This window comes from Theobroma cacao, chromosome 5, assembly GCF_053813885.1.
Source record: "Theobroma cacao isolate CCN51 chromosome 5, ASM5381388v1, whole genome shotgun sequence".
In the NCBI taxonomy this organism is placed as follows: domain Eukaryota; kingdom Viridiplantae; phylum Streptophyta; class Magnoliopsida; order Malvales; family Malvaceae; genus Theobroma; species Theobroma cacao.
Window position 1 is genome coordinate 5,147,660 of NC_142643.1, and position 16,181 is coordinate 5,163,840.

Below are 16,181 nucleotides of genomic sequence, written 5' to 3' on the forward strand. Positions count from 1 at the left end.
AGAACAAGAAAATAAAAAAAATAAGGAAAACAGCTAAAAATTATACCTAATTTAATTAGAATATTATTACTTAATTTTTTTAGATTTTTGTTTTTTCACTTAAAAATTATAAGCTTTTTTGAATTGTTAATAAAATAATCCTAAATAATTTCCTTCTGTTGTGAAATATAAATTTGAAAAAGAATATTAGAGAGAAGTAGTAAGAATGTAAGAAGATCCTCTATTTCATTTCTTGTTCCAGTCTTTCTACCATCAACTATAATGCCTTTTTTTTATAAGCACACATAGATGGAGAGGAAATGAATTTACAAAAATAGAGAGAATGAACTTAATGGAAAAGAATATACACATACTGAATGAAACCAGGAGATAGGGATATACCAACATGAATATGTACATTGGATACAGGGAGATACATTGGATCTTATCAAATACAATGGATATTCACATATATTCATAACACTTCCCCTTGAATGTCTATTGTAATACTTCATTTAAAACCTTATGCCGAAAAAATCTAGTAGTAGGACAAAATTGGTCAGTGAGAAAAAAGAGTATAGTGCATAGTCCATAATTACTCCCCTCAATTGAGCCATATTGCCACTTATGGGGTCTACCATTTTTGGAGCATTTGATACTTTACCACTCCAGGGGCAGATCAATCTTGCGTCTTGTTAACTCGTTGCATTCCAATGACATATACTAATTTCTCAAATGTTGACGTTGGCAATGATTTGGTAACAAGATTTGCAAGATTATTGGTGGAGCGAATCTGTTTAACGTTAACTTGTCGACTTTCCTAGAGTTTGTGAGTGTAGAAAAATTTCGACAAGATATGCTTGGTCTTGTCACCTTTAATATATCTTCTCCTGACTTGTGCAACACAAGCAGCATTATCTTCATAAATTATAGTGGGAGAATTACTGGTGTTGAACACAAGAATTATGAATATGCATTATAACAAATCTTAACCAAACACACTCTCTTCCAACTTCATATAGAGCAATAATCTTAGAGTGGTTGGAGGATGTAGCTACTAGAAGTTGCTTAGTAGAGCACCAAGAAACGATGGTGCCGTTATAGTAAAATAAATAATTGGTTTGAAAGCAAGCCTTGTGCGGATCAAATTTATATCCCACATTAGCATATCAAACTAAACTATAATTAGTGGAATCCTTGGAATAATATAATCCCAAATCTATGGTTCCTCAGAGATAACAGAAGATATGGTTTATTCCATTCCAATGTCTCCGGGTTGGCTTAGAACTAAAACGTGCCAATAAATTTACTGTAAAAGTGATATTCGATCTCGTAGATTGTGCCAAGTACATCAAAGTCCCAATTGTATTGAGATATGGTACTTCAGGAACAAATATCTCCTCATCAAGTTCTTTAGGACGAAACAGGTCCTTTTGAATATCAAGAAACCTTACAACCATTGGGGTGATCAATGCATGAGCCTTGTCCATGTTAAAACATCTAAGTAATCTCTCAATGTATACTGACTGATGGACAAGTATTCCATTTGCTTTGTGCTCAAGCTCTAAACCAAGACTAAGTTTGGTTTTACCCAAAACTTTAACTTCAAACTCCATTTTCAAATATTCAATAGTTTTAGATAACTCTTATGAAATTCCAATCAAATTCATATCATCGACATAAACTGTTATCATAGCAAATCTGGTTTTTGATTTCTTAATAAACAAGTATGGGCAAATAGGATCATTTTTTGTATCCTTCCTTAATTAAGTACTCACTTAAGTGTTAAGACCACATATGACCAGATTGCTTTAACTTGTACAAAAATCTTTGCAACTTTATTAAGAAAAAGTTACAGAGAGTGTATGCTTCAGGCATTTTGAATCCCTTAGGAATTTTCATATAAATATCGGAGTCCAATGAACCATATAGATATGGCATCACAACGTCCATTAGACGCATTTTTAATTTTTCAAAAACTACTAGGCTAATAAGAAAACGAAAAGTAATCATATCCATCACAGGTGAATACATCTCATCATAATCAATCCTAGGTCTCTATGAGAAGCCTTGGGCAACGAGTCGGGCTTTATACCTCATGACTTCATTTGTTTTCATTTCGTTTTCGGACAAAAACCCATTTGTATCCAATGAGCTTTACATTGTCAGAGGTTCGAGCTACAGGACCGAAAACCTCTCGTTTAGCTAAAGAAGCCAATTTAGCTTAGATTACATCCTTCCATTTGGGCCAATCTTGCCTTTGATGACATTCGATAATAGATCGCCATTCATAATCAATGTTTATAATCTCATTAGCAACTGAGAGTGCAAAAGCATCATCAATGATTATCTCATTTCGATCCTAAATCACATTACAATATGTAACGAAAATCTCAATATTCTCGAGATCTGTTGTCTTTTCATAGGTTCGTGCCTTTTCAGGGGTAATAAGCTCTTATAACACAAGCTCAACACCAAGCTTTTTTAGAGTAGATTCTTGATTCCTCCCTTTTTGTTTTCGAAGGACAATGTTTTTTGATCCTATCAGTTTTCCACGCTTCAAGTGTAAGCCTTTTTTATCCATTTCAGCCTATTTTTCAAGAACACCAATCGTAGTTGGAACATTGACAGCTGAAATATGAGACTTTGTAACCTTGGTAGCATCATTAAATGCGTTAGGAAGTCTATTGGCAATAGCCTGTAAATTGATTATACGTTGCACCTCATTTTCACATTCAAGAGTTTATGGGTTTAAATGGGATAGATTTTTCTCATTTCAGGAAAAAATCTTAATTGGTTTCTGCTTCTTAGCCATGGAAGTCTTAGGTATCTCAATCGATGGAAGCATGGTTTCCTCGAAATGACAATCCGCGAATCTGGTGCTAAAAAGATTACTCGTTATTGGTTCCAAGAACCTAATAATGGATTATGAATCAAACCCAATGTAAGTACCCAAATGGTGTTGGGGATTTATTTTAGTCCTTTTTTGTAGTGCTATAGGCACTTACACAGCACAACCAAAGGTGCATAAATGTGAAATGTCTAGTTCATAACCTAGAACCATCTGGATGGGAAACTGTAAGAGACTAGCAATTGGGCACAATCTAATTAGTGCCGCCACATGCAAAACAACATGACCCCACACTTAATTTGGATATGTTTAATTAAGGATTCTGCCAAGCCGTTCTAAGTATAAACATGTGGAACTAAGTGCTCAACCTCAATCTTTAGTGAAGCATAATACGCATTAAAGCTCTTTGATGTAAATTCACCAACATTATCCATCCTTATGCTCTTGATTGGATAATAAGGGAAATGTGCCCAGAGCTTTATAATCTGCAAAAGTAAATAAGCAAAGGCGACATTGCACTTAGATAATAGGCAAACATAAGACCATCTGCAGGATGCATCCACTAATACCATGCAATATCATAATGGTCCACTTGTCAATTGTATTGGTCCACAAATATCACTTTGGATTCTTTGTAAGAATGAAAGGAATTCGAGATTCACCTTTTTGTCATAGAAGGTTTAGTAATGAGCTTTCCTTATGAACAAGTTTCACAGCTTTCCTTTAAAGGGTGTCTTCTAGTATTTTGGATTATCCTACACATCATTGTAGCTTTCAAGTGACCTAAGCAATTATTCTAAAGTCTAAGCTTATCGAGATTTACTAGTTTTCAGGACATGGCAGCGTAGGATTCAACAGCTCTAATAACGGCACAATCAAATCCTACAGTTGAAGCTTTTAGCTTCTTATGGATGGTCTTCTAGCCTATCTTATAAGAAGTGATGCAGAGACATTCTTTGTTTTGCTCATAAATTGTCTAAAGATGGTATCCATTATAATGTACATCTTCAAGGTTAAATAGATTCCTCTTTAATCTACTACTTAGCAATGCACCCTAGATATGCAAGGTGGTGCCATTGAAAGAATAATTGTGGTATTTCTAGAGCCCTCAATAATCCTAACAAGACCTGATATTGTATGGACATTTGCCTTACATAATGTCACACTCAAGAAAATATGTTTGCCACAAAGTATGGTATGTGTCATTGCACTATCAAGCAAATAGACATCTTCTTTTTTCTCGGTGATTCCTATTTGTACTTGTATTGACAACTTCAAGCGTCAACTACAAAGATTCTCGAAAACCCACCACCGCTTTAAGGGACAAAAGAAGGCTCAAGGTCCATTGTTGATTTCAGGTCGGTTGGACGGTAAACAAAATTAAAATCTAATAAGTTGAAGAATTAAAAAAATTACCTTCTCAGCTGGTTAAAGCCTCGTACTAATAACGTGTTGTGAAACATAACTTTGAAAGAGAATATTAAAGAGAAGTAGTAGGAATATAAGAAGATTTTTTGTTTCATTTCTTGCTCCAGTTTCTCTACCATAAACTACAATGCCTTTATTTATAAGCACACATAGATGGAGGGGAAATGAATTTATAAAAATAGAAGAGATGAACGTAATAGATAGGGATGTAAATACACTGAATGAAACCAGGAGATAAGGATGTACCAACATAAATATGTACATTGGATATGGGAAGATACATTGGATCATATGAACTACAATGGATATTCACAATTTCACATATATTCATACACTTTCTTTCTTTTAATATTTCCTTTTGTTCATCATTATGTGTCTCTTTTTTATTTTTTAAGTTAATAAACGTTGAATAAAAAAATTTCATTATTTAATTAAATTAGATTATTACATTCTTTGTTTTTTTATTTTTCAATTATTTAAGAGTAATTATAACTTTTCATATTTGTAAATGATTGTTAGCTAATGATAATAAACAATTAAAGGGGCTAATAATGCATTTTGAAACAAAAATGATCAAAATGTACTTTAAAGATATATTGAAGGGGATTTTTTTATCTTACCCCTAACTAGAAAGGCTACAACATAATCACCAAAAAGCATAAAAGAAATCAACACCATCAATGCCTAACTTAGCCAAAAAGTTCAACAAAAGAATTTATGTCTCTGTAAGTATGAACAAACTCTAGTTTGTTGATTCCTTCTTCAATTTACCTATCTCAGCAAAAAGATTCCAATTTATCTAGGGCTTTACTATTATGTTTTTCATCCAGGATAACACCACACACTAGTCAAATTCAATTACCAATGAATTAGCAACTCTCCAAAGGGATAAGTTGAAAATGTGAAAAGGTTTTCCAAATAGCCAAAACTTCAAATAAATTAGAGTCTATAACTCTCTATGGTCCAAAGAAAATTGCCTCTACAGTTCCCTCATTATTTCCCAAAACACACCCCACACCCCACTTATCCTAGTTTTCCTCTAACCGATCCATCAATAATAATTTTCATCTTTTCATTAATTGGTGGTAACCAAATAGCCCTTTCCTGTCTCAAGTTCACTCCCTCAATATGTTTTCTAGGCATCCAAAGCTAAGGATGAGCATCAATCGATTTTGGTTACGGGGGAAACCAAAATCGAACAAATCGAATCTTTAAAATAACCAACCAAGCAACATGAAAAATAGATCAAACTGAAATCGATAGGTTTTATATTGCTTGGGCTTAAATGGCATGACAAGGAGGCAAATCCAATGCGACAGCAAATGGGAACAATAGTTAAGGATGGGGGGAGGTTTTTTTTTTAATTAGGGAAGGTTTTTAATTTTAGGGATTAGGGTTCTTTCTCTTAGCCTTTATAGCAAGCCTATTTAGGGGATGGAAGGGGGAGGGAATTAATAAAGGCTACTAGTGGAATTCCCCCCCCCCCCCCCCCCCCCTAATATATTAAAAAAAATAACCTTTGGTTTTTCAGTCAATGTTAAGGAGAGAACTCCTCCTAACAACTAAACCGATCAACCAAGAAAATTAATTGCTATAACTAATACCTCATTTGATATCAATTAACCAACTGCATAAGGCAAAAAACCATTGGCTCTGATCAATTGTGCGATTACAACCAACCGATACACAATCCTATGGACCATAACATAGTCCACCATCATATCTAATTAAACATACTATTTTTTTCCAATGCATTGATCCAAAATTTAAACATCATTTTAATCATGAAAACCACTTCATCTTTATCCCACTTTTTAGCATTAAATATCATGTCATTTTTAGCCAACCAATGATCATAAATATCCCACAATTCAATTTTCTGAATTGTTCAAAAGAAACAAAAGTCCATCTAAATGGCCTCACAAAAACACTAACCAACAAGAAAAGATATGCAACTGCTAGAGAGAAACAAAAGTCATAGTAAATATGGATAGCAAGGGTGTGTTTGCTAGAGAGCGAGGAAATCTCGCCTATCTAGATAACGATGGTATTGTTCATATTAGAAATATACAAACCGCAGCAAATATCTTCCCAAGACAACAAATACACATGCAACTAACATTCTCCCAAGAAAACAGGGCATTCAAACCAGAAAAAGGAAAAGCAATTATGGATAGCAAAGGTGCTCAAAGAAACTTCATAAGTTTCTTTGCTTGGGTTGCTATTTAAAAAATATAAAAAAAATTAATGGTAAACTGTTAAAAATTCTGACTCAAATTCCAAAAAAATTGGATAGATTTTTTTTATTGTTTAGAAGATATTAGTTGATGATCAAGTTTGCTTAATGGACTAGAAAACTTGTCAAGGAAGAATTTTAAGTGGAAAATGGAATTTTAATAGGCAAGACCTATAAATAAGGAGTCTCGATAAGGTGAGGTATAAGAGAAAGATGTAAGTAAAGTTGTGGGGTTTACTGAGTTAGGTGTGAAGAAATCTCATGAAACAAAAGAGAGTGTTCATGAGAGTGATTGTTTGATATGTGGTTAGGATTTGTAGATATTAACAAAAGGTGCTCATGTTTTTGAGTTTAGATAAGGACATGTGAGAATAGAGGCAGATTTAGAAATTTTTCTGAGTGCTGTCATTAGGATGATACTCAAAATTTTTTTCCTCGATTCGAAATCTATTAGAAGAGTACTCAGATCAAATTTAACATGACTTTCCTTAAAAGAATATTATTGAGTACCATCATTAGTAGAATTTTATTATTATTGCTCGGGATCTGAGTCTTGTGAGACAGTTTTTTTTCTTTTAAAATATCTTTTCATGGCTTATTTATCTAAAATTATAAAACTTGTTAAAAATTACCACTCATTAGCGTATATTAAAATATTATAATTAAATAAAATATGATCTTACATAGCAAATTATCATGTTCAGTAACTAACAATATGACAATTTTCTATGCATTGATCAGAATGAAATATAAGTATCCACAAGCCACATAAAGTTAAATACAAAAAAGATAACTCTATGATAGAGAGTTATTTGGGCTTAATTTTGATAATAATTTGACTAGGTTTTTGTAGTAATGTATAGAAATTAGTAAGTTTTATTTAATTAGTATAAATTAGTTATTTTAGGTGAGTCAATCTAATTTTGATTAATTTTATACTTAATGTGGTGTTAATATGATTAAGATAGATTGTTATTGATTTATTTGTCCTTTTGTAGGTGTTTGAAAGAAGAATTTTAATAAAAGAAGAAGAGCAATTTCAAAGTGCAGACTTTCACTACATGTGCTTCGGTATTTTGGCTATAACTTTCTCTACAGAGCTCTAAATGAAGCAATTATTAGACCGTTGGAAAGTTAAGAGAAAAATATACAACTTTCATGTTTACCACTTCACCCATTTCTGTCTGGAAGATGGTCAAAAATCTTATTGAAGTTAACATACTATAATAGTCCTAGAGCAATTACAATTTCTGTTAATTAATTTGGCAAAGCTGTGACTTACATAGTTTGATGAGGAAATCCCAGCTGAAATTGACTTCTTTCTTCACCTAACTTGGCCTAACTTCAAAGCCTATAAAAACAACCTTTTGGAGGACTAAAAGGAGGATGAAGAAACACCAGATTAAAAGTTGAGAGTCAAGCCACAAAATCATTGAAGCTGAGAAGATTTTGACAGATTCAAGAAGACTTGGAAGATCAAGATTATAATTCTTGAGTTTATTCTTTTTTATTATTCTCTTATTTTCTTAGTTTGTTTTTATTGTTTAAACTTTATTCGATGATGATGTATGACTTGATGGGGAACTAAATTTTTACTAAGATTATGATTGAACTCAATATATAGTCTGAATTATTTATCTCTCTTTTACTTATGTTTGATAGATTTAAGTTGTTTATTTTATTATGTTCTTAACGCTTCTAATTGCCTCATCACCAATTAGATTGAATTGGAAACCTAGGTTAAACCTTGACGAAGGAGATTTAGATAGACCTTGAATAGAATAGCATATAATCGAATACACTTAGTTGATTAGGTAGTTTGATTTGTATATAGGGTAGACATACACTTATAAGCCATATGTAGCCAAAATTAGAGTACAAACTTAATGAATCTTTCTTCAATTTAATTTGCATAGTAAATTAATTAAGAAAGTTATTTTTATAAGAAACTCGACAGAGACTTGTAAATAATTTGAGACTCTAGGTTAGCAACTTGATCCATTAAACTAAGTTAAGAAATAGAGACATTATTCAGATAAAGTATTGAAGGATATCATAATCTTAGGTCTAGTAGTTATTCACATTTAATAAAGTAAATTTGCTAATAGATTTTAAACTAAGTTTTAGTTTTAGTTATTAGTTTATTATTTTAAAATCTTTCTTTTTAATTGTTTAGATAAAATTAAGGTGTGATAATTTTAGTAGTTAACAATAAGGATTAATTCAATTCTCTGTGAGATCGACACTCTACTCATCTCTATATTATCTTTGCGATACATACACTTGCATGAGTAGAAAATTGAACAACAAAAAATCAAACAGTCAAATAATATATCTATAAAATAAATCAAAAAAGAAAGATTCATAATTTCAAGATATTATTTGACATGCAATACTATTTTCTATTTGCTAGATTATAATTATGAACCCAAATTACCAAATTAATCAAAAAATATTTAGACATGAAGTATTTAAAAACTTAATTTGGGTTGAAAATTACTTATAATTGAAACTTGGATGAGTTGTTTTAAGAGAGTGAAAAACATAGTCAAGGACCAAGAAGTGGAAGGACTTGAATTTTTAGACAGAGAGGGTAGTTTAAGTTTTGATATTTTTAATGAAATCTTAAATTATAAAAGAGAATTTTTTGTCTTTCCTTGTAGTATTTAAATATTAATACATAAATTACTTTTTGATAAATCACTTTTACTTAGAGTCTTTAACCTCACTCCCTATAAAACTGTAAAAAAAAAATTAATGGATTCATTAGTATATTAACTACCCTAAACCCTAGATAAACAGTATAAAAACTAAAACATTTTAAGACATGACACCACTTCCTCCAACGTGGATCCGCCCATGTGTGAGAATGTGTTTGTGAATGTTTGTATTCAAAGAGACCGAACGAAGGTACTCATATATGTTTGGTTTGGGATTGTTTTATGAGTATGAACTTGAGTATTGATGCTGATATGTTGTAAATCTTTACAAAGTAGTGAATTTTTTCTCTCATCTGCAAACAGAGCTAAGTTGAAGTGTCAAACTACGTTGAATTTTGCTTTCACTAGTGTGCATGACGAAGATGCTCTTTACAGGGAGTTTTCTTGACAGACAGCTTTGTATTGCCTTGGGAGGGTTACGGAATTGAGTAACTTTCCTTTTTTTTTCTGAAAAACCATGGCTTATAAAAAAAGGTTAAATTTTGCTTTCACTTGCTTGAATGATTAAATTATTAGGCTTTTGTAAGAACAAAAAAATTTTTTTTTTTAAAGGGTTGTAAGAACATAAATAACTCTATTTAAACTTGATGACGTCAAATAAGTGATTTGCTGAGAGATTGAATTATTCATGCTCCCGTTGAACCATGAATGGAAGCAAGTTCACAACAAGAAAAGTTGCTTGAACAGACAACGTACATCCGTAACACGAGTATAATAATGCTTAAAATAGAATGGAGACAATCTTTTCAAAGAAAAATGAATGGAGACAGTCTCCGCAAGTGTTCAAAATTGGGATGAAGGAATAAACAAATTCATTGAATGAAAGCTGTTGTGTCTAGGTTTATGGCAAACACAAGGAACATAGGGGCAGCATCATCATCCATGTACAAGATCACAGCATTGAGTACTGCTAGTTAGTTTGACGGAATATATGAGGCCTAACCTCTAAACCATGCAAGGTTTTGATCCAAAATTAACAAAACCTTCATTTGTATTTCTTTTTACACTAGCCTCGAATCCTTTACCGGTCGGGTCAGAGAACTAAGCATAGGAAATTTTGAAAGAGTGAGAGAAAATGTAAGAAACAGAAACCGTTAAAATAAGTCTGAAATATTTTTATTGTAGGTAAATCTTATTTGATAGTTTCTCTTTTTTGTCCCTAATCTCATTAAGCAAATTGACTTTTCAATTCCATGGAAAACAACTAGGACTATAATTATTAGGTGTAGTAATTAAAGAACAAGCTGTTCATAGTAATTATACTATGAACTTTCACACAAAATCAAGCTTAAATTACTTGATTGGGGCTAGTTTCTCATTAGTCATTTCCCTTTTTCACTATGTTTTTCTCATTAATATAATTGAAAAGGATACTCCTACTTAGCACGAAAAACAACCAATTCGAATGTAGGAAACAAATGATGTCAACTTTAATATGTCACTATTCATATTCATTTGGACTATAATATTTTCACACTACTTGGTATTTTCCAATTGAAAATATGATGCTTATCCATATAAAAGAGTATTTTATGAAGCAATAGTTTTTTAGCAATAAATATAATTTCATAATGTACAAAAGGAGTTGCATGAATGATGATCTTTTCTGGACTGCATATTCAACTGATTGGCCCTTTCCAGTCAACTAAAAATAGAGAAACCTAATTAAGTAGTTAGGTGACGCGGACATGGAATGATGATAAGAGCATCCAAGGACATACATCTCAGAGAAATGCTAAAGCCACATGGTCGGTTTCGTTTTAAGAAATTGACTTTAAACAATACGTAGCACGTGGATTTCATCTAATACCTTTTTATGATAAAAAAATACTACAAAGTTATATGCTCTATTTGTTCATAATTTTATAGGCGGTCAACTTTTTATTAAATTAATTGGGTTACATCTAGTTTGAAACTCATTTATAATTGTTAAGAAATATAATTAGGGTTAAGTTGTTAGTGATTGATTAGAAAATAATATATATATATATATATACACAAGAGTATTTAATTAAACATGTACAAAAAAAGAAATATTGTGATAAATGTAAAGATAGGTTAAGATCTAATAAAGGGAAAATATCACTCTAATATTCTTCAAACTTTGAACGTAAAAATTCTGAATGTCTAACTTGGTGCATAAAAAATAAAGAGTAAATTACCTTCACCCTTTAAGGTTTCACTTTAATTCATCTTTAATTGAAATTATAAAATTACTAAATTACCCATGAGATAAAAAAATAACCAAAGCATGTCCTGTTCCTTTTTTTTCTACTCTTCCTTTTCTTCTTCAATCTCTTAATTGTTGACAGTAAAACTAGTAACTTCGGAGATTATGAGCCGCGTTGGAATGAGATTGTTTTGGCTTAAGGTCAAGGACGACGTGGGCTTCATATCGGATGGTTGTAGGCTGTTGAATCTATTTATTCTGTTGGCTGTAAGGTTCTGGAATTTTATGTAAACGCGTTCTAGTGTGGAGAGTTTTATTCTGAGCGATGGGTTCAATTTAGCTGTGTTATTAAATGTAAACCGAGGTGCTCTATATATGTTCTAGTTTGTTTTCTTTCACGTGTTTGTTGAAACTGAAATGGGCGGCTGGTTGTAGAGGTTCTGTAAAGCTCCAATATGTATGAGTTACTTATACCGACTGTACCTTGAAATTTCATCATTGAATTTCTTGATTTACTAGAAAAAAGGATGTGGCCTTCAAGGGATGCCTAAAAGAGACTGTTTTCCATGGGCTTCAAATGCAACTTCAACTATTAAAACTAGAATCTGAGGCATATGAAGACCGAACAACGCTTATTTCAATTGATGATGATTTTGATGAAGCATCTATTGGATTCGCTAAGGACAAGGGATGCCAAGGGCTGAATAAAATTGGGAGTCTGTATACATAATTGATGTTAGACCTATCAGCAATTTATGGTCCAACACCCACGGGTGAAATTTGCAAGAAAAATCATTTCGAAGTGCAACATAGGAAAGCTTGAAGATAGCCTACGCAAGTCTCTAGCAAGATGCAACCTGGGTGTTTATGTATAAATAAGTTCTAAATCTTTACACCAGCAAGAATTGATCAAAAAGCAAAGCATCAACATTAGCTCCACCCTTTTCACCATTTCTGTCGAGATGTCAAATGTTCTGAATTTGAGAATCTAGTTAAATGGCCACAAGCAGACAAGGTTGTTAGGTACTGAAAAAAAAAACACAGTTTTGCATGTTGAAAACAGGGGTTTTCTTTCTTGTTTGGATAAATTGAAAGAGAAAAACAAAAAAAAAAAAAGGAAGAGAGTAATGGAGTCAACATTCAAGTTGGATATAGTGAAGGGAAAGGTGGATCTGATAACTTTGTTGTTTCTATGTTGTAAGAAAGGTAAATTGGGTATTAAATTCATGTCTTGTCATTAAGTTAATAGAAATTCAAACAGTGGGGTAATGCAAGACTTTGTATAGTGCAAAGTCAAAAAATGTTTACTTTGAACACTAATAAATCTTACATGAATAAGAGTAAAACCCTAAAAGGGTAAGGCTAATTTATCCAAAATGAAAAACTTTCCTTGCCAAAAGGTTTGGTGAATAAGCAAGCTGGCTTTGGTGTGAATGGAACAAGAAGGGTGCCAGCTTGAACTTTCTTACAAACAACATGGCAATCAACTTCAATATGTTTAGAATATTCATGTTAGATTGGATGAGATGCAATGTGCAAAGCTGCCTAATTATCACAAAACAAAGAGATTGACTGACAAAAAAAATATAAAAATCTTTAAATAAAAATTTGAACCAAATAATTTCAGAAGTAGTCGTTGTGTCATGGAACGATACTCAACTTTAGAGCGAGAAACAGTAATTTGCTTTTTGCTCTGCTAAGAAATGAGACTAATACCAAGAAAAATACAATAGCTAGTTACTAAACAACAATTCATTGGAAACATGGCCCAGTCAAAATCACAAAATACATGTAATTGAGAGAATTATAAGCTGAAAGAAAAAGTTCTTGGTCAGGAGCTCTTTTCAAATAGCAAAGGAGATAATGAGTTGCAGATAGCAGATGGGATTTTAGTTGAGTTTATCAGGTCTCTCTTCTCTAAAGTTGAGCTCAGTCCAATCCAACCATTTTAGTATTATTTTATTATTAAAAGAATAAAATATTTTTATATTAATATTTTAATATCTTTAAATATTTTTAAAATTAAAATTTTGAAAAGTATATAATATCTATTAATAAAATAATAATTTAATCAAATTTGGTTAAACTCAAACCTAAAACCCTATATTTAAACTCCATTCATAAACATGTCTACTTACGTGTTGGTAATTGAAAAATAACTAAATGTGTTAAAAAACACAATTATATGCAAAATAATTGAATAAAAGTCACGAACGTGAAAATATTTATTTTCTTAAAATTCTTTTCTAAATATGATTATCAATCATGAAACTGAAAATTATATCTTTGTCAAAATACAAGGACAATCGGATTAATAAGATTAGACAAGTGATTCGAATTTTTTTTTTTTTTGTTTGAAACACAGCTTGTATTAATCAATAATGCTATGTACAACAAGGTGAAGCAAAGCAAAAAACACTTCACCCCATATATAAACTTCCAACAGGTTAATCCAAGTTCTCTTTATACAAGCAAAAACTTACAGCAAAAAGGCTTCCCTGTATAAAATATAGACCCCAAAATACACATAATTCCCAACTGACACTAAGCAAGACCACACACAAATCGCACAACAATAACTGATCATTGAAATGTGCAAACAACCACACAACAAAATCAATATCAAACCTGCATCAGCTATGAGACAACCTGCGAACCAGGACAGAAGCTTCTGAGTTGATCCAAAAAAATCCTAGACTCTCTGAACACCATTTTTGGCAAGGTCATCAGCATCTCCATTTGCTGAGTGAGGTACATATCGGATCTGCCAGTGATGAATTTTCTGGAGTAATTTCGTAACTTGTATCACCATTGTCCTTAATCTCTAAGGCACATCAAGGGTGTTTTGAATCCATTTAATAACATTTTGGGAATCACATTCAAGTAATAAGGAAAGGGAGGAACTCCATTCTAATGCAGCAAATAGAACAACCATCTCCTTGACGACAAAAAGTTCAGCCTTGTTGGAATCCGATATACTAACCAACTTTAAGAAAAGAATGATAGAGCTGCCATTCTCATCCCACCAAATACCTCCCACACCGGATTCATCGGGCTTCCCCTTAGAGGCCCCATCGATGTTAAACTTGAGCCACCCTGCCTCTAGTTTTGACCACTCCAACTGAAGTTTTGTTTTCCTATTTGCAATAGGATTGCTACCTTCACAAGGAACCGAACCAGATCACCAATGCTTATATTAAATCTCGACGATTTTGCATTACTCCACCAGGCTACCCTAGTTTTAACCATCTCAAACATCATCTCAACATCCCATTGTTTACCTTTAAAAGTAACGTCATTTCTTGAAATCCATATTGTCCAGATGATGGAATACCAAGCTATTCTCCAAATCAAGCCATCGTCAAACAACTGCCCAGATCAAACTAAGACAAGAAACAAATTAGGGGACCCTTATAGGAGACCCATTCAATGTTCCAAACTTTTCCCCACCATTACCAAAGGATCCTTGTGCACTCACAAGTAAAAAAGAGGTGGCTAACTATTTCTCTTTCCTTCCGGCATAACAAGCAAGTGGCAAAAGTCTCACTAATTGTACCCCTACGAGCAATTGAGTCTGTAACAGCTAACCTTCCTTTTACAAGTTGCCAACACAGAATTTCAACTTTAAAGGGGGTAAGTCTCGACCAAATTTGTCTCCAGTAGCCAACAACAGTAGTATTATTATGAAGTGCAACTCTACAAAAACATTTGGAGGAGTAGCTCCCGTCAATGCTGCCTTTCCATATAAGCTTGTCTTCAAACTCCCTAGCTAAAGTTTAGAAATCAATTAGCCCCATAAACTACCCTTACTGCTCCTCCTCCTAGCCTAAGACATTTCATCTTAGTTTGACATGCCAGTTCCATTCAGTACCTTCCTAAGAACCAAAGTGAGCAATTTTCCCCTTCTTCTTAACTGCAAGGGCATAGATTCTAGATAAAAAGTGCATAAGGATATGACCTTCAATCCATTCCTCGTCCCAAAAGCTTGATTTCTTACCATTACCAAGACCAATTCCAAAACCATCCAAAATCATAGTGCTGAAATTGCCATTGCCGCCTAATGGTTTGGTAATGTTATCCCATATATAAGAAGTTCTAGAGCCTTGAGAGTGCCTCGGCATAAGTATGTTACCATTGTCTTTAATTTTCTCCACAATCACTTGCATTTAAAGGCTCCCCTAGTCATTACCAAAGCGTAGGAGCCATTTGATAAGCAATGCTATATTTCTGAGATCAACATCGATGATACCAAGCCTTCCCAAGTCACGGTAATTACACACCGATTTCCAATTTATATGGTGATGTTAGAAAGGTGATCTTTGTTTGATTAATGAAAAGCTATGAGCTGTGGAAGAAGAAAGAATCAGATGGCGGGCTGCAATGACAAATTGAAGTAGTCGTTGGAGTCAAAACGCAACAAGCAGGAGTCGTTTTGTTTTACTGATTTGTTTGTTAATGAAACGGTGCAGGAGTCTATTGTTTCACTTAGTTTTCTTTTATGTTTTACTATTACGGTGTCGTTTTGTATTTCTTGTAAGGCTTTAAGCCAAATCTGTTTCAGTTTGTTGTTTCGATTGCTTGGCACTAGTTTTCATGGTGAATGTGAGCTGAGTTCAGGCTTGATTCATTTTGCTTGAAAGCCGTTGCTACATTTTAGGATCTAGGCAGTTTTTGAATTCAAAAAATCTCATATAAATACTAAAAATGTACTAAGCAGTGTAAAGTATTCCAAAACAAATTTTCACTACTTTGTTTAGAACTTTTATTCTCCTTTCTCTGCTTCTTTTTCTTCATTAT

The 16,181-nt window shown here is 32.7% G+C and overlaps 1 protein-coding gene across 1 annotated transcript; it reads right to left on the minus strand.

The window, feature by feature from the left end:
* Positions 1-14,208: 14,208 nt before the first annotated feature.
* Positions 14,209-15,505, minus strand: LOC148762376 (uncharacterized). Its single transcript, XM_088806362.1, has 4 exons — positions 15,268-15,505; positions 14,885-15,153; positions 14,666-14,753; positions 14,209-14,543 (listed from the first exon to the last, which is right to left on the minus strand). The coding sequence occupies exons 1-4, from the start codon at positions 15,503-15,505 to the stop codon at positions 14,209-14,211; spliced, it is 930 nt and encodes a 309-aa protein (XP_088662488.1).
* Between the last annotated feature and the right edge of the window lie 676 nt (positions 15,506-16,181).